Source organism: Psittacula echo (genome assembly GCF_963264785.1).
Source record: "Psittacula echo genome assembly, chromosome: 16".
In the NCBI taxonomy this organism is placed as follows: domain Eukaryota; kingdom Metazoa; phylum Chordata; class Aves; order Psittaciformes; family Psittacidae; genus Psittacula; species Psittacula echo.
This window is the reverse complement of record NC_137752.1, coordinates 4,504,017-4,530,896: the sequence shown is the minus strand read 5'-3', so window position 1 is coordinate 4,530,896 and position 26,880 is coordinate 4,504,017. Positions and strand designations below refer to the sequence as shown.

General features: G+C 42.9%; 3 protein-coding genes across 9 annotated transcripts in view; 1 reads left to right on the top strand and 2 right to left on the bottom strand.

Annotated features, from left to right (window-relative positions):
• The window catches only part of DDX31 (DEAD-box helicase 31), a 49,333-nt gene extending 42,039 nt beyond the window's left edge, over positions 1–7,294 (bottom strand). The window contains exons 1-8 of one of the 4 annotated variants that reach the window (XM_080630503.1): positions 7,086–7,294; positions 5,278–5,528; positions 5,044–5,119; positions 4,532–4,575; positions 4,049–4,119; positions 3,404–3,468; positions 2,865–2,909; positions 1,301–1,342 (exon numbers count right to left, since the gene is read on the bottom strand). In XM_080630503.1, coding sequence (XP_080486629.1) covers positions 1,301–1,342; positions 2,865–2,909; positions 3,404–3,468; positions 4,049–4,119; positions 4,532–4,575; positions 5,044–5,119; positions 5,278–5,528; positions 7,086–7,145 — 654 coding nt within the window. In that variant the 5' untranslated portion in view covers positions 7,146–7,294. Of the gene's footprint in view, positions 1–1,300; positions 1,343–2,864; positions 2,910–3,403; positions 3,469–4,048; positions 4,120–4,531; positions 4,576–5,043; positions 5,120–5,277; positions 5,532–6,690; positions 6,942–7,085 lie in introns of those variants that run through there. The other 3 variants (XM_080630502.1, XM_080630504.1, XM_080630505.1) reach the window with 3 other exon arrangements.
• GTF3C4 (general transcription factor IIIC subunit 4) lies at positions 7,280–18,031 on the top strand (the record flags this gene model as incomplete). 4 transcript variants are annotated; one of them, XM_080630499.1, is made up of 6 exons in its annotated part: positions 7,280–7,757; positions 8,389–10,209; positions 11,993–12,123; positions 13,042–13,130; positions 14,164–14,617; positions 17,505–18,031. In XM_080630499.1, the coding sequence occupies 5 exons, from the start codon at positions 7,425–7,427 to the stop codon at positions 14,226–14,228; spliced, it is 2,439 nt and encodes an 812-aa protein (XP_080486625.1). In that variant the 3' UTR covers positions 14,229–14,617; positions 17,505–18,031. The 4 variants fall into 4 exon arrangements, with proteins under 4 accessions (XP_080486625.1, XP_080486624.1, XP_080486627.1 ...); XM_080630498.1 differs by lacking the exons at positions 14,164–14,617; positions 17,505–18,031 and having other exon boundaries at positions 13,042–13,274; XM_080630501.1 differs by lacking the exons at positions 14,164–14,617; positions 17,505–18,031 and having other exon boundaries at positions 8,389–9,949; positions 13,042–13,129.
• Positions 18,032–21,513: 3,482 nt separating this feature from the next.
• The window catches only part of AK8 (adenylate kinase 8), a gene marked incomplete at both ends in the record, with an annotated part of 64,295 nt that continues 58,928 nt past the window's right edge, over positions 21,514–26,880 (bottom strand). The window contains 2 exons of the mRNA XM_080630358.1: positions 21,514–21,760; positions 23,496–23,576. Coding sequence (XP_080486484.1) covers positions 21,514–21,760; positions 23,496–23,576 — 328 coding nt within the window. The remainder of the gene's footprint in view (positions 21,761–23,495; positions 23,577–26,880) is intronic.

Genomic DNA, 26,880 nt, shown 5'->3' with positions numbered 1-26,880 from the left:
CAAGGAAAATCTCAGGAAAACACAGGACCTATGAAGTTTACATACACACACACACCCCTACCTGCACACAGTCACCATGTCTGTGGACATTAAATATCAGTCTCATTGATATAGGCAGGAGCTGTTGCCACTTACTTTAATGAGATCCAATCCTTCATTGAATCCAATATTGCCCAATATTTACAGGGGAGATAATCAAAGCACAGTACTGCCACTGCCTCACTCGAGAAGAAGTGCAAGACAGAAGCAGAGCACAGCTTGTACAGATCACACAAATGCATGACTGGTAAATAGGCTTAAGTTTGCATGGGTCACTGCTTGCCAGAAATGCGCCAACAAAATAGTTACTACAAAAAGAGTTTCTTTTTAAGGCTTAAAATAAGGAAGATGTCTAAGCCAGATCCAGGCAGTTGGCATTAAACTAATTGCCAGGAGCAGCCCAACCAATCTTTTTCTCTCTCAGTAATTACATGATCATACTACACCCTCCAGTCATCCAGCCCTTCCAAGACCCAGTCAGACCACAGCCTAAATCTTCTGCTTTGGGTCACTATGGCAGTTTACACTGGACTCACTACACATTATATGTAACAAAGAAAAATTAAAGGGGGTCAGTCCAGACTTCACGCTTTGAAGGACATCATAACAACTTCTAATTACTATGGAAGAAGACTGAAATACTTTAAACTTTAGCATGACACAAAAAATCTTACTTGGTAATTCCAGCACTAAAAAGACACTTGGAAACTGCCTTTTTTCAAGGGAAAAACAGAAGAGAGACTGGGAATATGGATCAGATAAACGATCTGGATACCTTCTAACCTCATGGTAAGATACTTTGCCTCAATTAAAAAGAAAGCACTATCATTTAATAGCCTTCTAATTTCTGTAGCCATTCAACTGGCAAAGCTGTTCACCAAGTTCTCCCCATCCGAAACCCATCTGTCTAGTATTAGTTTCAGTAAAACGGTGCATGTCATTGTGAGAGCTTCCATTCACAACTCAGACTGAAACAATGATGGGTACTTCTAAAAACAAAACACTGTGAAAATCAACTACACTTGTTTATGTGCAACAAAGGTGCTATAATTAAGCACTTAATTCTTCATGTAATAGTTTAAAACACGCCACAGGGAAATCATGCACTAACAGACAAACAGATTTATCTTTAAGGACCACGTATCTTGCCAGATGCTGAGTTTCCTTATCCATTCAGTTGAATTCACAGGAACTGAAGTTGCAAAGCAACTCACAGTAAGAGGCTCAAGAACAAGAAGAAAACAGAGCATTGAATTCTTACCTTAAGTAGTTTCTGCATTGTGTCAAAACTCTGGAGTGCAAGCTATGGAAATCAAGAAAAGAAAGTGAGCTCTGAAAAAGTTTCTGGACTAAAAACCCTTTTGGCTCAGAAATCTGTAAACTCTATGTATATCATCAGAATTCTAAAGATGTCCTTAATTTTTCCTTTAGAAGCTCCTTATTATTTTATTCTCTTGCACAATCCTTCTCTTATTATATTTGGACTTGTTCAAAAACGTTGCTGTTGGTTCAGCTCCACAAGCCAGCTCTCAGGACAAGAGAGACTTCTGCTGGCTCCGTGAATGCCCCAGGGAGAAAATAAGCTGAAGCCACACAAGATTTTGCCCCACAGGAAGAGTAAAAGGGAAAATGGCACAATTTCTGGAAGAAAAGGAAATGCACCTGACCCACGGAGTGATCACCTCTGTATCTTCCTACCTCTCAGTTTCCCAGTCAGCAGAACACAGATGCTGTACAAAAAGCTTGCACACCTAATGTCTGGTCACTAGGAAGCATTTAGCTTGGGTTTCACGTGCTGACTGACAGCCATTTCTGCTGTGGTAGTGAAGACTGAGAAAGGCAATAATGCCTCCCCACCTCATTCACAGACTGAGTATGCGATCAGGGCTTAGTTATGGAAGTAAAACTATTTTAAATATGTAAACTATTTTAAATATATAAAACCTTTTAAAATAAATAAATGCTCTGACTACACATGCTACATATTATATTGGCCAAGCTCTCAAGAAAGGCCATTGCTTTCAATAAAACACTAAAGTAATACCAACTGTAATTACAAATTATCTTCATAAGTACTCTTCAGCATCCTTTAAACAAGCTCAGGAACAGTTTCCCCACACTTAGTATTCACACAGCATCCTAGAGAGGCAGTAAGTTTGCTGCTGTAAAAATTTAAATAGCTTCACAGCTTTCTCCTTTCACAGAACTGAGCTGAGATATTACACTGCAGGCTGCATAAAATATTGTGCCCCAAACCAGATACCTGCAATCAATCCTCCACATGGAAGTTATTATCATTTGACATACCAAAAAAAAAAGTAAATAAAAGGTTGATACCCTCCACTGAAATTGCCTTTGTGATCGCAAATAATATAAATCAAACAGAAGAGTTCAGTGGAGAAACCAACTCTGGGAAGCCTCATCTTCAGCATTCACTTACGGATTTGAAAAGGGCTTTAAAAATGAAACCTTTGTATAAACCTACACATTCACAAAGCTGATTTAATTGGTTTTGCTTGCTCCCCTTGCGTGAGCCAGGCAAGCTTCTCCCTGCCTTGCATTGAGCTCGAATGTTTCTCCAGGACTCAGTATTACTTCCAGCTGCGTAAGGAAAACTCAGAGATTCCTTCTTTCTTTGGTATGGCACTGAACAAAAATGACAACAGCATCCAGAGAGCAAGCGCTCTTTCTATGAGGGAAGACCTGTTCAAAAGGATAGAGAACGTTTCCTAAGACAGCCGCTGGTGGGCCCATATCTACACACTAAATATCAGTGTTCAAACACTCTGATACAGGAAAAATCAGAAAGAAGAAAGGCCACATACCTCTCTTGTTGGGACTAATATGAGTGCATAAGGCCCATCACTGCGCTGTAAACAGAGAATACAAGGTCCACTAAGAAGAACGTAGCACTGAAAAACAGAGCGCTTCCACACCTAACTGCTGTTAGCCAACAAAATGACTTCTGAAGGGATTTAGTACAAGTTTGTACACAGTATTTTGGGGTATTCCCCCCTCCCAGCTTTTAAGGAAACCAACAGTCTTTCAAATATTGATACTGCACTGCCTTCTCTTCCCTGCTTGGAAACATGCTCACAGTCATACCCAACATTTTATTCCATACACATATTGTTTCACTCTTGTATTTCTGAGTTGCATAAATACTCCCATGTTTGATGCACAGCAACAATCTGTAGGTAGAAGCTGTAGAAAGCAACAATCCAGGATGGGTTGGAAACTTTTCAACCCATAAGGAAAGTCAGGATCTCCTTCCATAAAATGCACAGGAGATGACAGATCTGCAGCAGCCTTTTCTGGTCAACCAGATGATCCAAATTGGGAGCAATTATTCTGTTTCACCTACCTGTATTTTGGATTCCGTTCCTTGCAGAGACTGTACAAGTGGAATTCCATAGGCAAGAGTTTTACCTTTTTAAAAGGGAGAAATTTGGAGGATTTTCATCAAGAAAACTTGTGTAAACTGCAGCAAATTAAAGTACCATTCACCCTACTATTCTTAAACTGAGGTCAGAGTCTGGAAGAGTTTTAATTAAGTATAAAGTTCCCAGAAGATTAACAGGCAGCTCACAAAAGTGTCAAATTAAAAAACAGAGAGGTGGTGGTACCCCACTAAGATCCACCTAAATAAAAACCCCCACCCACCCAAGCAAATGAGACATCCAGACATAGCTTGCTGTAGAGCAAGCACCTAAACTTGCATGGTGAGAGTGTGCAGTGTTTAGCTCTGCTGTTTCCTGGCTCTGTGTCTCCAGCATGAGCCTTGGAACAGGCCCCTGTACAACGGATGGCAGCTGCACAGCAACAGCCAGTCCCAGCACTGTGCTGATACAGAAGTTTGCACAGCATCTGTCTGTGTCACAGCAGTCCCACACCAGGCTGCCCTGCCTGTCACTTATATGAACTGTACTGGGAACGTGAGGTTTTGGTTCTGTATTTGGGATCCAGTTTAATATGCCTTAGGGGAGGAGACTGACAATTACATACTGACCTGAACCAGTCTGAGATCTCACTAGAGCATCTTTGCCTTGCAGGAGAACAGGAATTGTTTGCTTCTGAACACTGCATCAAACAAAACATGTTAGGAAATATGAATGCAACACAGGTCTGTTTCAGAACTGTTTACCCCAAATTCCATGCATTTATCTCTGCTGTGTAGCTACATCAGTAGAGGTAATTTCTAAGGAAAGCCACTAGGTAGGCATCAGGTATGATAAACTGAAAAAAGATGATTTTATGATTCAAGTGCCAAATTCAAAGGCAGGACTCAAAGGTTCCACCTTCAGCTGTGACAACTCACTTGCTGTGTAACTTACAAGTTATTTCTTATCCCAGATTTGGAAAGCAACAAACCCTATGGTAAGTGGCACAGCGTAACAAGTACTTCACAAAACAGTGACATACAACAAAACAATCACAAATGACTGGCTTTATAGAGTAGTGAAGTGCAAAGCTTTTATACGAATTTGCTTACCTGGTCATGTTACTTATCTTTAGGATGGTGTTTATTGTGAAGATCTAGAGAGATAATAAAGAGCAGTAAACAGGTTTCATTGTCAAACTATTCCTTTTGTTACTTTCTGTAGCGCAAGACAGATCAGAAGACTGATGCTGATTCTTTACATTACTGGTCCAAGGGCAACTGGATGTCAAAGTTCCCACGATCTCCAAATACTGATTAGTTAATCAGAATTACGCCATTGCTGGTACATCATGAAATATCAGACTTGATAAAATACTGCACTCCAGATAGTTTTCTGTGGCTTTTGGAATTATAACTGCAGAAAGTGAAGGGTGGGACAGAGTCTTTGGGGATGGGTCTGGACACTGGGGAGCATATTGACCTAAGAGAACACAACGAAATCAGGCAAAGTACTGGCAAGCCTGTCCAAGTCACCATGAATAAAGGTGCATCTCCCAGCCCTCTAACCTGCTCCCCCACCCAAAAAAGCATGTTTCAAGACACACAGCCTTGCTGTCACTCACCAGATGTGGATGGAGGTCCAAATGGCTGAAAGAATCTGTAGTGAAAACATTTTCTTGTACCTGCTGCACTGCTTTTCTGAGTTAGGGGACACAAACAAAAACAAAACAAAGCCCATCATGCGGTTAAAAACTATACAACAGTAGTATGTGCAGTAGTTTGCCCAACTAAGGGCAAGAATTCAAGACACTGAAAAGGGTTTTTTCCTCCTATTTATCTAAATACAACTAAAATACCTGTGAATTTTTGGGATATCAGGGTTGTTTCTAAACAGGCTGGATGTCTTAATGAAAGGTTTGCTTTTCTGGCTTTCATTTCGGTTGTCAGTCAACTGCTTCTTAAGAATAGATTTCTGTGATGAACTTCCCTTCTGCCTGATGTCAGCCTCTATAGCAGGTTTCTTGAAGGTGTTTACTGATGGCTTACGTTTACGTTTTAAAGGTGGGTTTCCATTTGGTGACTGGAGCTTTCTTTTTAGAGCATCAGACTGCTTTAATGTTAATAAACCAGAGAGAAAGAATTCATTAACAACTGAGAATTAACAACGTGGTATCAAGATGAACACAAACATTAGCCCACAGATAGATCCCCTGCCCCATAACTGAAGCAAGTAAGCTTGATTTTTGCAGCTAGACAGTTCTTACTCTACCAGATTCACCAGCATGCCTGAGACTCCTGAACATCACTGAAATGCAAAGACAAACCTTAAGTCATATATAGTGCTCATCTCTAGAAAGGATTTTATCTAGCTTCTCCAAAATACACTTGAAAAATCTCTCTCAAAAGCTCTGCAAATCTCCTGATTACATTAAAGCCATCCCTGCAGGCTTCCTTCACTCTGTGGCCAGGAGGGATGGCCTGTGCTTCACTCCAGCTTACGCTTCTGCCAACTCTCAGCACTTCTGAGCACTTTATTTCTTCTTTTGCAGCAATGAGTTTATTTGACTGATCTTCCAATCATATTAAAAACAACTTTTGCTCTCCCCATATCCCTTCAGGAACAACGAAGAAGAAAATGAAATTTAACTTCCTTTGGTCCCCAACGCTCTTCAATGTCCCCAAGCCCTTCTTCAATTAACTTTTTTTTTCCCTCTGACACTACTGCAGACCTCCTGAAATGTGTGAAACACCAGCACAATCCTGCCCCAGTTTTTTCTCTCATCTCCACTCCTAGTTGCACACTCTGATCTTCTTCCCACGACCTATATTGTTTCCAAGCCCTATTACTTTTTCACTTGTTTCTTCACATTTCTGGCAATCAACCAAACCCCAACCTCCTTCCTCCAACATTCACCATCACAAAAGTGATGGTGGTGGTGCCTTACCTCCAAGTGCCTAATATAACCAGGGTAAATCCTGGCAACCACTTAACTCTTACATACTTTTGCACAGTGTTTTAAGAACGATTTAAAAATTCAGAATAATAACTGAAACAACCCAGAATCACTATAACAATAACTTCAAAATCGAAACATCTGCATAAACCATTCTCGTTCATCTTTCTTCAAACTGATGAGAGTAAAGCACCTATTCCTGCAGTTCACAGCACTCCCACAATTAGGAGTTTACTCCGAAATACGATTTCCCCTTCCTGACAGCATTTCAAAGCACCTCTAAATAACGCAGAAGCTTGTAAGAGCGTTACTCACAGCTTCAGCAGCCACCATACGAGTCCGAAGCCTCTGGCAAGGCAAGGGAAGCGCAGAGCCGCCCCGCTGAAGGGATCACAGAAGCTCGTACCTCGTGTTTCCCACCACTACCCAGGGCCGGCCCGTCTCCCTGCCCAGCACACCGGCCCCACTGCAGACACTAACCCCTTCTCGGGGGGGAAAGCCAAAACCTCGATTTAACAACTTTTTAGACTCTTTCCCCCCTGCTCCACTGACCGCGGCTCCCCGGGCCAGCCCCAGCCGGTCTCCCCAGCTCCACTCCGGACGAGAGCCACGGCCTCGGCCGGCAGCAGCCTCCCCGGACCCGGTAAAGGGATGGCCGTGAGAGTTTGCTTGTCCCGGGCCAGGCCCCGACTTGCCCTGGCAGCACCTACCCGGCTGCGACCCCGCGGCGACGGGCTCAGGTTGAGGAGCAGCGTTCCCCCCGCCGCCATGGCCCACCGCCTCCCGCAGGGCCCCGGGACCGTCCCTGGAGCCGCGCCCTGCCCACGGGGGTGGAGGGAAGGCGGGTGTAGGGTCCCCAGCGGGAACGGCCTCTGACTCAGGGCGTCCCTGCCTCAGCCACCCGCCTGCAGGGGCTCAGCGAGGCACGGTCCGTCCCTCCCACCAGCGGGGCGGTGCAGGCGGCGGAGGGGCAGCCCCAGCCGAGCCGGCCGGGGGCTTCGGAGGCGGCGGTGGCGCATGCGCTCGACAGCCCGAGCAGCGGCGGTAAGATGGCGGCGGCGGAGTGTGGGGGCAGCCCCTCGCTGTCGGCCGGGGAGGAGGAGCCGCCGCTGGGGCTCGAGTCGCTGGTCGAGGAGGCAGCGGCGGCAGCTCCGAGCGCCGGGTTCCGGCTGACGGCGGTGCGGCGGGAGCCCGCGGTGCGGCTGCAGCATGGTGTCAGCGGGCTGGAGCCGCTGGCCTGGTCGGAGGACCACCGGGTGTCTGTGAGCACGGCCCGCAGCATCGCCGTGCTGGAGCAGCTCAGCGACGTCCACAGCGGTGGGCAGGAGATGGTCATCCACCGCACGGCCGTGCCCGCGCCCTCCGCCGCCTGTCTGCTCAAGGTGAGCCGCTGCGGCGGACACCGGCCGCCTCCCGGGGATGCTCCTGCCCCGCGCACAACTCGCAGCGGTACACGCAGCATCTCATGTGCATGTGAGATTTAAAAGCATAGGGGAATAAAACCCCCACGTACAAACTAGTAACGTGAAGGTGAAATAGAGCCAATACCAAATGGATTTCAGGGATTCTTTTTCTAAGCATCGCTAGAGCTCCAGTACTTTGTTGACAACCAAAATTTTAAGTAGAAATCTTTCTCGGTTTGCTAAGCTGAAAGACTTTTGCAGCAGAGCTTCAAGGGGGACACCTGACTTCTGATACTCCATAGCACAGAGAGGTAGCAAGTCTGGGTGCATTATCTTATTAGAGAATAAGTCTGTTGTCTTGGACCTTTAAGTACACACTTAAGAAATAGAAAACGGGCTTTTTGATTCAGCGAAGATTCTATAGCTGAGAGTCAAAACTATACAAATTCAGGCCAAATATGAAGCTTAAGTCTTTAAAACAGACATAATTAACCACTGGAACAGTGTAGTGTAGGTTGTGATAGAGGATGCTCTGTTTCAAGTGGGTATTAATTCCAGGAAAGTCTTCCTTCTGCAACTGTTCTTAGAAGTTCTTTTTGTTATATTCCAGGTTGGTCCAAAAAAGGAGGTAGCCGAATGCAAGGAAAAGTTTGCAAATTCCATGGATCCAACAGTTAGTCAAACTTTTATGCTGGATCGAGTATTCAATCCTGAGGGGAAGTCTTTGCCACCCATGCGAGGATTCAAGTATTCCAGCTGGTCACCGCTGGGCTGTGATGCCAACGGAAGGTGCCTGCTTGCAGCTTTAACCATGGACAATCGATTGACCATCCACGCAAACCTCAACAGGCTGCAGTGGATGCAGCTGGTGGACCTGACGGAAATCTATGGGGAGCGTTTGTATGAAGCCAGTTACAAACTTTCCAAGGCTGACACTCCCAGGGGAGAGTTAGAAGACTTCCCCGAATTTCAGCGGCGGCACAGCATGCAGACTCCAGTGCGCATGGAGTGGTCGGGTATCTGCACCACTCAGCAGGTCAAGCACAACAACGAATGCCGGGATGTTGGCAGCGTGCTCTTAGCAGTACTCTTTGAAAATGGTAACATTGCAGTTTGGCAATTTCAGCTTCCATTTCTGGGTAAGGAATCAATTACTTCTTGCAATACGATAGAGTCTGGAATATGTTCCCCAAGTGTGTTGTCTTGGTGGGAATATGAACATAACAACCGAAAGATGAGCGGACTTATTGTAGGGAGTGCTTTTGGACCGGTTAAGATCCTTCCTGTCAATCTAAAAGCAGTCAAAGGCTACTTTACACTGAGACAACCCGTAGTCTTATGGCAAGAAATGGACCAGTTACCAGTGCATAGTATCAAATGTATTCCTCTCTACCACCCATACCAGAAATGTAGTTGTAGCTTAGTGGTGGCCGCAAGAGGAGCTTATGTGTTTTGGTGTCTCCTGTTGATATCCAAAGCGGGTCTGAATGTCCATAATTCCCATGTGACAGGGCTTCATTCTTTGCCAATTGTATCCATGACTGCAGACAAACAGAATGGCACGGTGTATACATGCTCCAGTGATGGAAAGGTAAGGCAGCTCATTCCTATATTCACAGATGTTGCTCTAAAGTTTGAGCACCAGCTGATTAAGCTCTCGGAAGTGTTTGGCTCTGTCAGGACTCATGGAATAGCTGTTAGCCCGTGTGGGGCGTACTTGGCAGTTATTACAACAGAGGGCATGACTAACGGTCTGCACCCAGTTAACAAAAACTACCAAGTCCAGTTTGTCACCCTTAAGACTTTTGAGGAGGCAGCTGCGCAGCTCTTGGAATCTTCTGTTCAGAACCTTTTCCGGCAAGTGGACTTGACAGACCGTGTACGCTGGAAAATCTTGAAGGATAAGCATATTCCTCAATTCTTACAGGAAGCACTGGATAAAAAGATTGAAAGCTGTGGTTCCACCTACTTCTGGCGGCTTAAGCTATTTCTCCTAAGGATTTTGTACCAGTCAATGCAGAAAGCTCCCTCAGAGGTCATGTGGAGACCTTCACATGAGGACGCAAAAATCTTGATATCTGATTCCCCTGGAATGGGCAGCACTGAAGATGATCAGGAGGAAGGAACTTCCAAACAAGCCAGCAGGCAGAGCCTGTGTGACACTGGCAAAGGTATGGACATAGATGACACTGCAGATGATTCTTTTCCTCAGTCAAGTGACATAGGAGGCCGTGAGCCAATGGAAGAAAAGCTTCTTGAAATACAGGCACAGATTGAGGCAGTAGAAATGCACTTGACACGAGAACACATGAAACGGGTGTTGGGAGAAGTGTATCTACACACATGGATTACAGAAAACACCAGTATTCCCACCAGAGGAGTCTGTGACTTCTTAATGTCCGATGCTGGCTATGATGACAGAACAGCACGAGTAAGTGCACCTCTATGCTCTGGGGGTTTGGTGTTAAAAGTTACTTCTTTCTCCCCCTTCCATATCCTTAATTTAAATTACAACTTTGAGGTGGGAAAGAGAACTGTAATCACGTCATCCTTGCCAGTCAGCTTAAGTTGTCATTCCTTGAAATTGTGGAGTATGCGAGAACGTAAAGACAGATGGTGGAATTTGGATCGGGTACAGTAAAGAATAAGCATGCCTGAGTTCTTGCAGAGTGAAGAGGGCTATGGTTATTGTGCTTCTGTTGGTGGGTTACGAACACATACTGATTGAGAAGGATACTGTTTTCATGGCTAAACTTATTTAATCACTTATCTCTCAAAACTAAACTTGGGAGCTATTTCCTCCTGCCAGTTACATCTGCAGTTCTAATTTTAAGAGTTGCAGTAATGCTTTATAGTTGAAAATACTGTGATTGTTCAGGTGGTACATCAGGTCTTGTCATTGCTCCATGAGCCTTCAGTGGAAAGATCAGTTAAAGGGGTTCAGAAAGTGATTGTGTTCTGTGAGTTAAACCCAGTGATTCAGAACTTTGTGCAGGACTTCCAGTTAACCAAACTGACTGAAGGTCTTTGTTACAGCAGACATGGCCTGAATCTTCAGGCATGCTTGCATTTATTGAACTACAATAAATGAGCAAAACTGAATGCTTGGGCATGATAGGAAGTCCTCCCAGACTTGCAATACTCCCTACCAAAATAGAAGCATAACTGCAGGGACAGTATCCTGATTATTGCAGTGTGTAGAGTAAGCATTTGTGGCAGGAAATAAGTGATGAGTGAACCTTGCACTGGGCAATGAAGTTTTTTGGGCATCAGACAAAGGAAGCTTCAGTGGGAGCACTGTGCCATCAGCCTCCTGGCTCTTAAGACTTGATGACAGGAATGTCTCAGATATCTCTGTACGTCTTTTAATGAGCAGAGAACAGTTCTTTTCAGTACCTAAGTCCTTAAATCACTTGAAGTCTAAAAATCAACCCTTACATTGTGTCCAGAAAGACAGAGGAAGAGAGCACATTTCCACTACTGATGTGGTGTGGTGGTCTTTCTGCTGGACTTAAAAGCAAGCAGGCCACAGTGTGGCTCTCAGTAATTCACTAGAAAAGTATCCTGGCAGAACTGTGCTTTTCTAGCATCCAGTTACTGTGAACTGAAGATTTGAGAGGTTGCTTTTCTTATCACATAAACAAGATTTTTCTTTTTTATAGTGATTAAAAAGCTGACTTACAAATTCTATTTTAGCTATTCAATTTGCTGTCACATTTTAAAGGTCCTTGGAACGCTGTTTATAGCTATTGAAATGTCAGAGATAAATTCCATCACATACATGTACTACTATAAATTATGTATACTCTAGGATGACTGCTGAAGACATGCATCCAGGTAATTTCTGAACAGGATCTTTTTAGCACATCCATTGTGATAATCATGAGAAAAAGCATTGCTGTGATGATCAGTGGCAGCCCCTAAAGTGGTGCTAGTACTTTTAAAATTTGCAAGTAGGTTAACATAACACTATTGCTCTTAATTCTGTATTCCTTTACTGTGGGACAGAAATCTTTAGGAGATAACAATAAAATGAGAATAAATTGATACTTACCAATGCGTTCTATTTCTAGTGCTTTTATTTCTTTGAATTCAGTGAAGTGCATGATCTTTGCATCCTGTACCATATTCTAAAATGACAGTATCCTGAGAGACATTTCTACCTTTCAGTAGGCAGCTTTGCTGTACACAGTGCTGACTGCTCTGTATTCCAGGTGCTGATCGGGCATATCTTAAAGAAAATGAACAAACAGACTTTTCCAGAGCACTGCAGCTTGTGTAAAGAGATCCTGCCATTCACCGATCGCAAACAGGCAGTCTGCTCCAATGGACATATTTGGCTCAGGTAATTGGTTCTTAAAGAGTTTTTGCCCTCCTCTGCATAATTTAAACATACTTAAATAGCTAACCTGAAGTACTTCTTAGTGCTGGAGTAAAAAGTCATGAAGCTTGTTATCCATGCTGCAGTTAATTGCAGTTTTTGCTGGCTGTTATCTGTCGTCTCCTGAGAGAAGGGAGGGCATTGTAGACTGGATTTGGTTCTTTTATCAGTGTACCGCTTTTAAAACAAATGCTTTTGATCATCTAATTTCTTAATTCAAGCAGAGGGAGGATGGGGGCAGGGAGACAGTAGGTGAGGGAAACTGAAGCACAAGTCATCCTTTGGAACAGCACGTGAAGGAGGGTTTGTTCCAGCTACTTCAGCATTTGAAAACAAAATTATTTAACAAAAAAAAGATTGGAAATAGCCATATTGAAAAATCAGACAAGATCTGGAACATATAGAAAAGGAAACATCCCAATATAGATTTATCAGGTATATAGTGCTTGTCCATGGAGACTTAGCAAGTTAGTAATCTGTCACAGAGAATAACATTTGTCTAACAGGTTTTATGTGTTAATTTGGCTAAATAGTCATTGCCTTAAAGACACCATGGGTCTTCCCCTGTGCAGTAACCCTCAACCTTTTCACCTTTTCTGCTGCATGGCTAAAATTTTTTGGCCAGTGATGAAACTTTTTTCAATGGCATATTGACTTTTGGCCTTTTTCACGTTTGTGGCCACATGTAATTTGGTACAATTGTGAAATTTCATTTATCTGAATTGATAAATCATTAATTTTTGTGTTTAATGGGGCTCCCTTACTCTGAGAAAGCAAGGTCTATTTGGGACAGAACCCAGCTTAAAGCAAGGGCATAGGAGCAGGTCACAAAAACATAATAAACCCCCAAGCCTGTTGATAAAACTCATTGTCCTTTCACAGGTGCTTTCTAACTTACCAATCCTGCCAGAGTTTGGTGTACAGGAGGTGTTTACTTCACGACAGCATTGCACGGCATCCAACCCCAGAAGGTAAACTCTGTGGCCCAAAGGGGCAGGATTACACATTCCTAAATTCTTATCTGCAAAACAACTTGAATTAGTTTCACTGGTTTTTCTCTTTGAGACGGTTACCATGTGAAGTATTAGGACTCTGCATTTCACAGTATCCCATTGTTGCCCATGCATTAGTGGCATATGTTAATTACAAAATAGTGACTGCAGAAGTCAATTCATAAATACTACATTTTAATGAGAACTGGGTAAACACATAATCTGTGCTGGAGCGCTACAACAGTTAGTTTATATTCAAGTTGAATATATTAGCATCTAGTTTTGCAAGACCTGAGGGTCTTTGACATTCTACTTCAGTGCAAGCTGTGTTGATCCAGCACAGGTTAAGAAAAAGTTAGCACCTTTTGGCTTAGGTCCCAAACCTGCCATAAGTGCAGCATTCAGAGACAATAATGAGCCAGTCAGCCTTTTGGCTTTGCATTTTCAGAGTTTGAGGAAGGACAAACTGTGCAAGAAAATTGTTTTCTTCCCGACTGGTAAAAACTTAAAAAATAATAAATAAAAAAATTAAATAAATCATGGAGTAACTCTAACAGTTTATCTTAAAGTGTAGGCGATACTTTTTCTCCGCCCATAATAGGTGGGTATTCCAATCAGCACTAAGGATCAACTACAGAACTTCTGTAGAGAGGCTGTAAACTTAGTTACCCTATATTTGAGAGGAATGAAGCAACAGGAACCAGGGACTGCATTATATGAAGGATCTAATTTCATTTAAGAAAATGAGAACACTACATTAGTATGTAGTATGTAATGATGTAGCTTGGAATTTCACCTTGATTTTTTTCCCCTACTGAAGTGGAATTTAAACTGGCATTACATGAAATTTCAAGACAGAAATGGAGTTGGATTCCCCTTAACTCTCAGTTAGTCCTGCATAGTAACTATATATGAACTGTTTCAATATTACTGTTTAGTTCATTCAACTCAGGCATCATTCCTACATTCATCTCCACCTCCAGCTTTAAACAATTTGTGTTCTTATTTGCAGATCCTGAATGGATCAAGAGGTTATTGCAAGGACCTTGCACGTTCTGTGATTCTCCTGTTTTCTAGAGAAAAGCTATGTAAAGATTGAAAGTACTTTCTCTACTGCATAAGCTCCCTTCAGTCTCAAAGGATATAGAGCACAGGAATCAGACTTTACTGGAGGGGAAAGACATTGTCCATAGCCCTGTAAATAGAACATCACTAGTTCTAGAAACTCTTTGAGTCCAGAGCCCATTCTATGCTCCAGAAACAGGAATACATCTGGAAGAGCAAGTTTATGAAGCGGTTTGGAAATGCACTCCCCCACTGAAGCATCAGCAGCTGGGACATGCTTCCTTTTGTTGAAAAGGAACCGAAGTCAAGCACGCAGCATGAACTGTCCTTTCTGCCTGACAACAGTGTGACTTCCCAAAAGCCGGGATGGAAACAGCGGAGCTGCCTCTTGAATGCTCTTGGTGGGTAGAGAAGGCTTCAGCTTGTAGTGCTCGCACTTGCTTTTTAGCAAGCACTAGCACTTGCTGCAGAATATTAAACTATCAAAATAATTTGTGGTTCTAATTTCTTGCAGAGTGAATCGTATGACCGTTACAGCCATATGAAATAAATTGGCTGTTACATTAGTTTTACTTACAGTCTAGAAGAGTAACTGCCTCTTAACTGTTATAACAGTATTGCAGTCAGAAGGGTCTGTCTGGGTCAAATATAGATGAGCAAGAATAATTTTTAAATGTAATAATTATTAAGCTAATAGCAGTTAGATTAAACACTAATATATATATATATACATTATTTCCACTGCTCCTAAGTTTCTTGCCCCACTTTCTTTTCCTGAACTAAGTTCTAACTACTTCCTAGCTTTTTGCCAACATGTATGCCTTTTGTTTCCCTTAACCCTCTACCAACAGGAATGATCTTTTCCAGTGTAACTCAGTTACTAAAACCATTACCAATTTATGTTATTTTTAGTTAAATTGAGAGTCTCCCTCATACAGTAATCGAGTTTTACAGAAGTATGACACACAAGTAATCACTCTCAGCTGACAGGCTCTCTTTTCCTAATAAAGCAGTAAAAACCCCACAAACCAACAAAACACCTCAAACCCAACCACCACCACTGTGGCTGACACATAATAGGTAAGGTTTCAATGGATGGTTGTGGAATCTGTTGAAGCTATTCTTGTATAGTCCTGACCTTCTCATCAAGAGATTCATAAATACACCAGTGATACAGCATGGCTGAGCCCACAAACTTATTCTGCTTCCTAACTGTCCTATCAGAAAAAAAACCCATCTTTCTCTCTTTATATCTCATTCCTGTGGGGAGCAGGAGAATAATTTTCAACTTCCTATGCAGCGTTAAGAGGAAGAATACCTCAAAATGTGTACAGTGATTTGGTACAGTTTATCTTGTTAGCATCCCCGCCCATGGCAGGGGGGTTGGAACTGGATGATCTTAAGGTCCTTTCCAACCCAAACCATTCTGTGATTCTATGTTGTCAAATATTCCAAAGTTTATGAACTTACACTCTTCAGAGTACCAGCCTGCACACTCAGATGTGTTGTCCTGTCTGTGGTTCTCATGACACTTCTAATTGTGTGTGAAGTGCTCTGTAGCTATTTGAGAAATCAAGGAACTGTCTGAGAGTATCAGCCTCCAGCAGTGCATGTGTGGATCGGTACTTAAATTTCCTTGAGTCAATGACTATGCATATCTTCTTAATGTTCCTTCACCTTCAGTAGGAGCAAATCTTTTTCAGCTAGCATTAACCCAAGTCCTTACTATTCTGTGTTTCATGCATTAAGCATGATAGTGCTTTGACTGCAAATAATTAATATAGTAGCCTAGAACAGCAGAAGCACATTCGTCTGTAAAATAGCCTTGTTTGTAAATATCCTTGGAAGTGATACCATAACTGTATTAAAGAAATGTTTAGTTTTTTATTGCTGTGCATTGAAAATTGAAATTACTTCAGTGTGTCTGCAGAGAAGGAAAATGTAGATTGTGGTAGCACCTAGTAAAGTGAAGAGTAACCTCGATACCCAGCATGTGCGCAGTTTGGGGCCAGGTGCTATACCTGGCGCAGCGTTTACCTCCTCCTTCCCAGCGCTGATGGGGTTTGGGGGGAACAGAACATCAGTTGCCAGTATAAGCTGAGCAGAGGGTTGATTCACAGTGGTAGAGAAAACATTTTAGATGGAAGTGGCAAGTCCTTGTCCAGGCAGTCTTGACCAGTTCATCAGTGAGTAACTGTTCTAATTCAGAAATTCACCTGACTGTGGAAGAGGTGAGAGAACTCTCCAGAATCTTGTACATCAAAGACCATTTCTTCCATATTGGCTTAGAAACCATAATAATATCCTGATCTGCTGAAGTATAAGTCTGGCTGACCAATAGGTTCAGCATGATACTATTAGATTAATTCCTGGTGGTTACTTACAGCAGTTCTCTTGACTTTCCTGGATTGAGTTTTTGATGCTTTAGACATGTAGAAGCTCTATTACACGGAGCATTAATGTTGCAGCTTTAATGTTTATTTTCCGTGGCTTTCAAGGCAGTAGATACTCAGTATACCATTGCCAGTTTATTAAACCTAGGATTTTATGATTGCTGGAAGAATGGAATTGTAAAGCCAATGATGTCAGTTTTGTCTGCATGCTAGTGTAGATCCTTTAGCACAAAGCTTTCACTCCTCACCCTGACCCATTCACCACAGGTAAATGAAATGGGTCTCCATAGAGGTACCTGCTAGTTTACATTTCCGCTGGGAAACACCAGGTTAGGAAGTTCCTTTCTCCCCGCCCTGCAAGTAAACAAGGATAACTTGAGCTTTACTGTAGTCATCTGGAGCCGTGTCCCATCTGCCAAAGGTGCAGGGATCTGAAGACGGAGCTGAGCCTTGAAAGTCTCAATCCAAGGTAGTTTTTCACAGCTTGAAGAGGCTGGTATGTGTGCATAGCAATGCCCACAGAGCTCAAGTTCACACTTCTAGTGGAGGAGGGCCTTCTACACATACTCTCACTTAAATGTCTGTCTGTGCTAACTTTGGCTGTACTGAGTTCTAACTCATACTTTACACTGGAGATGTTCCCAGACCCTTGGTGTCAAGGTGGAATATTCTCATTCTGTCACTATTTTTTAATGCTAACTCAGTTTTTAGCACTCAAAAGACCTGGAGCTCTTGCTGCTCTGTCACAATCCGGGTGGTGACCTCAGGAATGTCACAGTGGCTGGTGGATGATTGCTGTCACTGTTGCAATGCTACCAATACATGGGGCACTTGGTAGCATTAACTATGCTACACTGGGGGGCTGAAAGTGGAATAATTCCCTGTGCTGTCCTAGGCCATGGCTGAATCAATCCAAATGCGAATCCTTGGAGCACTTTATCACAGGAGGATTCATGCGCTGCTGAGAGCCTGCGGCAGGAGTCACAGGACTGCACCAGCCCCACAGCGTTCTTGCTGAACATGAAACCAGGAGACCAGCCCTGCGACGGAAAAACCCAAGAGCCATCCACATGGAACTGTTCAGAGGAGAGCTTAATCTAATTACTCTGCTAATCTAGTTGATCTCTTCATGCTACTTTAATTCCATTCTGGGGTGTGAGGGTTGTGGCTGGCAGACCATGCGGTCACCAGGCTGACCAAAAAGCAAAGTTGAGTTTTAATCCTCAGTTTCTGTATTTTTCCTTTGGGACTCAAGTTCACAGGAGGGTGCGACAAGGTTGCTGTGAATATTAATGCTGTGTATATGGCACACTTTGTAAACGTGAAGCAAACCTGGATGAATGTTTTGTATACCACCACAGTAGCACTGTAATCCTGCTCCTTTTTTTACTCTAAATAAATAAATAAAGTACTTGTTTGTAATGCCTGTCTTTCCAAGGGACTGAATTCCTGTGAGGGACATGGGGTGGTAAGAGCTGAGACTGGCAAGACAGAGCAGTGTAGCTGAACACTCAGACCTTCAGCACAAAGCTTCACACTCACTTAAAAAAGGTGTAATAATAAAAAGCTCACTGTGGCCACTGTCACAGAAGAGAGGTGTTAAATCTGGGAGAGGACCCAGATCAGACACTGCCCCTCAGCCACACAGTAAGTCCCTTCTTATCATCAGCACAGGGTCAGCCTCTATTTTCCCTGGTTTCCCAAAGTGCCACCTGCAGTGCTCCAAGTCTGAAAAACAATGCTGCTAAAGAAGCAACTTTCTTTGATGAAAGGAGCCTGACATCACATTGTGTTTTCTTTCATAGAATCAAACAGTTTTTACTGCAGAGAGAGGAGAAAGACCCCAGATAGGCTTCTCATAGAGGGGAAAGTGAATTTTCTGTATGAAGTATGTGTGACAAGGGAAAAGTCACCTGCCAGGTTCAGTTCTGACAACCACAACACAGTTACAGTTTGCTCCTACTCCAGATCTGCTCTGCTGCAGCTGCACCTTTGGGAAACAGAGCTGAGGCACAGGGAGGTGCCAAGCCTGCCCTTGCTCTACTCCAGCCCTTGAGGACCCGTATGAAGGCCTGGCTGGCCCATCCCTCACTGCAGTCCCACAGCTTCTACAGCACTTGGTGAATGGGTGGTGGCAAAACCAGTGACACTGAAAGTTTTTTGTGCTGGCATCATCACACGAGCAGCACCTGAGCCTTAGAGGGAAAAGTGAGAAACCAAAGGAGGAGACAGGGGAAATCCTTCATGGACTCACAGGGGCCTTGCAGACAGGTGCTGGATGATTTGGCCTCTGCCTGGGGGTGTTCAAGAGTCCTTTTACCATGGTACACTGAGGGAACTATTGTTTGGAACAGGTGAACACTAAAGTTTGTGGAACACTTGGACGCTGAACTACGTAATTAACAGCATAACATATAGGGTACGGCACAACCTCTGAGCAGCCCTCTCCACAAAGCATCTTCGGGAAGCAGAATGATAAACAACGTCCATTTCAGGACCAGGCAAGCTGTGCTATAAGTAACGTCTGATCCCTGCTGCGTTCTTACCGCCTCCTCTTTACCTTGTTTTTCTCATTGCTCAACATTTGTTTTGCCAGAATAAGATGCTAATAAAATCAAGTGTAGTTACCAAATTGGTTTTCAAGTGTTGCATTCCAATTATAAAAGCCTAATTCCTCCTTCCACCCACTGAACCTTTTTGGTATTAACAGGCTTTACTATGCAAAGTCATGCAGGGGCTGTTTCGTTTACAGTAATTAAATGAATGTCAATTGTTTTAGTTGTTTCCGAGGGAGAGTTCTACATGAGTATTAGCATGTTCTGCTAACCCTTACGTTCTGCACTTCAGGCCTGCTGCAAGCCCTTGGGGATTGACCATTGACCTGAGACTCCATACCCAGACATGCCAAGCGCATCTCAATGAGACGAGCTCTTTTTCTCAGTTTCTGTGGAACCAGCAGAGCGGAACTAATATAGCATCCGCATATAGATGAAAGAATGAAGAGGAAAAAGGGCTTTACAGCTAAATTAATTAAGCAGATGTACCTGTCTAATTAAAGATGCTCTGTCCCTTTTGTACCCTAGCTGCAGTACAAACAGTATTTAAATACACTCTCTATCCATTTCATCTATCAAAATATTTAGTAGGAACACTCAGATGAAGGTGATATTAGCAAGATGAGCTTCCCATGTATTATTAATAGAAGGGCTCCCAATTATGCATGAATGCTACAGCATATCTTTATAGCAACAGCATAAAAAACAGCTGCCCAAGTAGGTTATCGACCAGCACATTTGTAACAGGTAGGACTGTTATCAACACTCTTGCCCAGCTTTACCTAAGGGTTGTGGTTGGGCCCTGTGCTGTGGGAGCAGCCTCTGCCTCAGCCTCGTGCTATGAGCTGGAGTTTCTCAGTACAAGAGGCACAGAGAACTCAGCTTGCATTGCTGGTGCCAGAGGATTTGGGTTTCTTCAATTTCAAAGATATTTATGCTAAGATTCTTAAAGCTGCCCTCAGGGCTGTAGAGTTTAATTCCCATTCACCAGCCTCCCCAAAGGTACTGAAAATTCTAACCTGAAGCTGTTCCAGAACAATGCAATATCCCCATAGCCATCTGGATAACCAAGGTCTTTCCATCTGAATTTACAGGCACGAGAAGGAAATTTGGCACATACATCTCTACAGCACCCTGCACAGACCAAGGCAAACACAATCAGAGACAGTAACAAAGACTCAAACTTATTCACAGCAAATGGTCCAGAGAAGTCATCTAAAACCAAAAGGCTTCTGGAGGCCTGTTCTCTCCAAGAGCAGGAGATATGTACCTCCTGCACCTTCCTAGGTACAGAGGCTTCCAGGAGAAAGTTGAAGCTGCTCCCCATCCCCTGCTCAAGGGAATTCACATGCATATGCAAGGGAGAAATAAAGGGAGACATAATAGAGGCATCAAACTCGGTACTCCTCTGAATCACAACAAACCATTTCCACAGCCAGAGCCTGAGCTAGCCAACAGAGGGCTGTGCTTTTCATCAAGGATCTTCCAGTTCAAAAAAAGACTTACCTGAGCACTTACTGCAGCCAGATCCAGCCAGAGCAAAAAAACCTGGGCACCAACCTGCCCCAGGCACAGCTCAGTCAGGGCAGCCACAGGCTGGGAGCCTTGCTTCCTGAGGAAAACAATTTAGTAACCTACCTGCTCCTGCAGCTCGTTATGTCCTTAACTGGGTTCTGAAAGGGATGAACCTGCAACCAGTTTTCTATGGCTCTGGATACTTTCTCCAGTTCCAAGTCTTTCTGCCCAGCCACAGGATTGGAATGCAGAACAGGGTGAAGGCAATAGCCAGTGCAGCTGCAGAGTGTTGTGTCAGAATTTTTGAAGTGATCTGAATTAGCAAGGGAATAAAAACCTCTGCACCCTGGTCTCAAACCACTGCAGAGCTGTAAACTTCATTTTCCATTTGCTTTCATGTTTGCTTGCAGCAGACTGTGACAGTGAGTAGCCAAGTAGTGCCTGTGTAGTTTTGGTGGAGAGCAGTGAATGAATTAAGACACAAAACACATCTAATAGCTTTAACACTCCAGTTGGCTTCGTGTATATTACACAATTAAGACAAAACTACTATTCACTGAATTACAGAATTGGAAAAATATATTTGAATTAAACACAGGAACTTCCCTCCCCACAGTGCTTCATACCTTGGATCACAAAATAGAAGCCAAAAAAGTTTCCCCTAAAGCACAATTTCTTACTCTCTGTACTTCAGTCAGCCTTGGTGAGCTTCAAATTCAACATGGCTTGGCTGCCTTCCTCTCCACTTGTGATAATGTGCCACTTCAGTGACCAGGCTGCAAACGTTACCGGGAAAAGTTTAGAATCAACAGTTCAAGCAATCATCCATATTAATTATGAGCGTTTACATTTTTTGCATGGAAGGGGCTTAATGATACAGCTTTCTATAAACTCAAAGACAGCATAAGGGTCCTGGTCAGCATTGACATAAAAGGCATCTTCATAAAAATCCTCCAGTTCCTTGATATTCCTGTAATAGCTTTCCACGCACATCTCAATATTTTCTTCCTTGTCTCGAGGGTTCTGTCTGAGACGGGCTTGGATCTCTGGTGTGGGTGCTGGTCTGAATGTAGTGTGGTATCTGGAGATGAGATACAAATATCACTTCAGAGCTCAGGCTGAGGACACAGCGGCCATTTCCTAAAATACTCCATGTTTTTGCTTATCACAATTCCTTGGAAGTGACTCTATCTACTCTAGGTTGGGGGTTTAAAGCAAGTAGCCTGTTGTTCCTGCTCTAAAGAATCCTGGATACTCAAAAGCCAAGAGTTTCTCTTGAGGTGACACAGAGATAGTGCTGCTGGTGTTTATATACTTCACACAAGGTGCAAAGAAATCCCTACTATGTGCCCAGTGCTCCATGTTCCAGATCTAATCCCAAGGTAACATGTTTCACTTGTAATCTTTGATTCCTATCTTCAAATAAGGCACCTAAAAAGCCTAACCGTAAACCTTAGCATTAGTTAAAAACCTTTGCTGTGGTTTACTGCCTCCTCTGCCTTAACACAAAACCAGTTTATCCCTCTTCCTGTACAGCCAACTTTTCTGAAACTATTGGGATAGATGCAAAACCAAGGAGAGAAGCAGAGTGTCTGTGATTGCACAGAACTGTGTTACAGCTCCTGTTGGTACAATGATGTGGACACAGAGCACATCATTATTATTTAGAACACAGCTGAAGTCCACCCTCTTCATTGCACTGAAGCCAGCAGTGCAGATTTAACATAATGCCAAGGATTAGACATAGTATCTAAACCAATTCAATTCACAATGAATTTGGAAGGAATAAACCCCAGAGTTTGGAAGAAGGAAGCGTGTTAACTGGAGCAGACATTGAACAGGCTAATCCTAATGATAAGAAATGCAAAGACGTGTGAATGATTTGCTTCATAGTGTTCATTTCTTCGGAACAACTGCATCACTTATTACTAAGCCAAAGAGAACAGTTACAGCAAATCACTGTTGCTGTCACAAGTTAATGTTGCACCTCAAGTGAGATGTCTGAATAATCATGTATCACTCTGGGACAAATCCAGTACTTATGGCCTTAATCTTTGAGGGTTTGGTATTTGTCTTTGATGCAGTAGGATGCATTTAACCATTAGGAAAGTGAAATAGTGATTTAAAATTTAAGTGTGGGGTATCATAAAAACAGCGCAAGTGAAGTTGCAAATCCACAGCAATTCCAGCAGGTGTTTAGGAAGATATTTCATTGTTCCCCCCAAAAAAAGGGTGGAGAAGACCTGCAGGTCATTGGTGAAGTGAGATGATGTAACAGCCAGAAAGAGGAACAGCCACATTTGAGAATCCAATCTTACAGCGACTCAGTGACTCAAGATTGCTTGCTTTACTGAGCGGGAAAGATATTAATATCTCACAGCAGACAGAACCATCACAGGAGCTGGGGAATGTAAAACGCAGCAAGTTTTCCATTTTTTCCCAGCTGGGAAGCCTTCAAAATTCCCATGGGAATGTCTGAAAACCACCTGCATTTAGGCTAGGTTTCAGACATCTTCCCTCAGCATTATTTTACCAACCAATTTAGTTACCATTAAAATATCAGACCTGAGCTACTCGCTACCGCAGATTTCAGGCTCCATGGTTTTAAAATGTCCTCTTCTGAGAACAGGAGCTTGCTGCAGCAGGCAGGTGGGCTGGTTCTTGAGTAGCTATGAAAGTTTTAACTTTTCTTTTAAGGAATTCCTTAGTAAGAGCACAATATTCCTGAGTTTCCTTAGATTTCTATGAAGTCTGTCTGGTGCTTTCATCTCACTGGCAGTCTTGCAAAATGTTAAACATCAGACAGGAGTGCTAACCTTTCCCCAGTGACGGGATCAATCCTCCGCTGAGACAGTCGTTCCACAATGGATTCATAGGGGAGATTAAAGAAAAATACCCTATGGAGAACATAACAATTAAGTGCATTAACATCCTGAGAACATCACTTGTGACCTTCAGAGTATGAATTAATCCTTACCCAAATGAACGGCACACACAGATGTGGAAGTGACAGTACCACTCAAAACTGCAGCATCAGAAAAGATTAGCATATGCACAGGGCCTCTCTCCTCTGGTTCTTCTTCTCACATCTGTTTAGTCTCCAACCCCATCAGGGCAGAAGCTCTTTGACACACAGTCCGTGTGTTGCTGTGGGCGCATTGACAGGCCTTAATCGACAATATCATGTGGACACTAGTGACTGAATTACAGCTGTAATATACAATGTACACCACTGATGATTCCAGTCACATTACACTGTTGCATATAAACTGTTGTGCCCATCTCACACTGACTCCTTGGCATTTTGATTCATTATCATGGTCCTGTTAATTTTATGTTGCAGCTTAAAAACTCTTCAGCAGAAAATTCTTGACAAACCGCTGAGAATGAGTCCCCTGTCCCCCAGCTACTGGAGACTAAAGCAGATCTGGATGAAGATCACATTCAATGGTTAATTCAGAGCAAAATGAAAAATAAAGCTTCTTATGAAAATAAATTTTACCAACTGAGCACGGCCTGAAGGCTGCAAAAACATCTTTCTTTATATTACACCTTCTCCTGCTGCTGCCTTCAAGGCTAGGCTTCCTATTTTCGTTTGTGTCTGCCTCTCACAAAAGATAGTGTATGCTTTAGACATTCACCAAAGGAGCATTTTACACTGACAGGGTGGGATCAGACCAGATGAAAGGCTGAGCTTTACCTTGGCATGCACATAGCAGATTACTAGAATCCTTTGTAGGATTTAAAGTTATGAAAATCATCTCTCTTTTCAAATGTTTACAGATAATGACTTCTATTCACACTGTGGTAACAAAATAACAGCCGGGAATAAAACATTCAAGATCTCGGAGATTCCAAAGACAGGAAAAGAACAACAGTTTCAACACTCTTTTATCCCTTACACTCTTAACATTTTGTTTTTCTTTTTTTTCTGTTGCCCAACAATGGCACAAAAATGTGATTGTCAGAACAGGTAACATCTGATGATATGTCTCAAGATGAATATTCTAGTAGAGAGGAACAACGTTTATACAGTCATGATAATTGATATGGCTTCCTATTATATTCTGAAATAAACAAACCCACTAAAGGATTATAACCTGGCATATCAAGAAAGCTTGTCGTAATTCATAGTTACTAACACAAAAAAGTATTATGGTATTTGAAACAGAAGAGCCTAAAAAAACTCCACTTAAAAAGCTGCCAACAAAATGAACTCTGAAAGCCTTGTCTGAGCTTCCCTTCTTTTATATACAAGATGCTTCTTATTATCCAGTCTGGTGTCACCATTAAAGAAGAATGTAGGGAGAAGATGTGGGAGAGTATAGACATCCCTGCTAATACGGATATTTATTTTTTTTCCCCACATGCATTGTATAATGGCACACAGAATATGCTACACAACAGCACCAACTCCTAATCCAATGGTCCTTCCAGTGGAGGTGGGATGTCTCACCCTGCCATACCACAGGGTATGGCAGGGTACAGATAAGAGAAAACAACACTCCCCAGGGCTGTCAGTTTAAAATCGTTCAGAAACAGGGAAAAAAGATGAAGGGGAAAAACACTGACAGAACTACTGTCTAGACTTCAAATACTTCCAATTAGAAAGCTTTATTATCATTTTGAAGGAGAAACATACCACACACACTCTATTATGCAGCCCCAGGAGGCTTACTCACATGAGTAAAGCCTATTTACATGTATGTACTTTCAGCAAAGTGGTAGTCTTGGGTATATGATACATCTGCTTCAGCTTCTCTCAAGGTATTTCTGAGCAACATTTTGCCTGTGTCCCTGTCTCAGGCTACTATGACTCTGATCACATTGCAAACTTGACCCTCGAAATGTCCAGATAACAGGTTTGTTGGATTTCCCTTGGAAATCCACCTAATACACAGGGCTGCACCCATGACATTGATCAAGCATTTACAGCAATAGCTGGAACAATGCCCTACAAGTACTGGATTCACCTCCAGGCAGAGCTTGGCCCCTTTCACATACCAACTGCAATTCTTTTTTCACATAAATGCATCCTCTGTAAAGCTCGCTTTAGGAATCAGCCAGGCTTTGTATGTTGTAATGTGTCACAACTTCTATCAAGGGGAAATATGAAACAGATGTCATCAGAATTGGTAGACAGGAAGGCAAGGAAACACAGCCTCGTATCAAAGTATACTACATTATACTGCTAGATTAGCATCCAGCACAGCTTCCCTTTCAGAGCTGGCAAGCTGTTCATTCAGCTCTGCAACAGGTGAGTAACGTCAATCAGTAGCAACATGAGGTGTGCATGGGGAGGGCTGGGCAGAGATGCACCAAGAAACCTCACTCCTGCATTGCAGGCTCAGCATCTACCTAAAATTGTTGGCAGTCAGTTACAAACTGGTGCTCTGTGGGATACAGCTCAGTAGAGTCTCTCAGCACAGGACTCTGAGGACAAACTAACTACCATTGAGTGGCAACACTGCTGTTAGATGCAGGACTGAAGCCAAACGGTTTGTAAGTAAAGCTGCGTCCTCTCTCCTTTGTTCTCCTCTCCCAGGAGAAGCATGTGAGAGAAGGTCCAGTCCTGTCAGCAAGCTTGCATGGATAACAAAACCATGAACTCAAATGTTAAAAGGGAAAAAAATATCTTGTGTCAGAATCCTGCCTCTTCCTCACTGTACTTGACATCACTTACCTGATCTATCACTGCTTTCGGATACATTAGAGAAATTAAACTCCAACAGATTCATAATGTTGATGACACCTTCACTGTATACCTAGTCAAATGAGAACTAGTGGCCTTTGGATGGCAATGAGATATACAAGGCCTCTACCAGCTGGAATATAAAGTTGTTTTCCTACCAGCCATCTGGCATTCCAAAAGGGCATTCCAATTGCTTCTGGCTTCTGACTATTCAGGCAGTGTTGTTTAAGATCCTAGAGGTCACCAGGGCATCCTGATGGCTTCCCTTTGCAGACAGAGAGAGGAGAAGGCAAAAGTATGGGTGGCACAAGTTTTGTTTCATGCCTGATCATGAGACAGCATTTCTGAAAAATGTGTCACAACTATCCAATAAGTGAAGAAAGGCTTTTTGACTTACACAACAGCATTCAACTAATTCTGAACTGCATTCGTTCCAGATGGCAACCAACCTAGTTAATCCAAGTGATTAACAATTGACAGCGCTCAGAATTGTCCTCAGAAGAATTTTT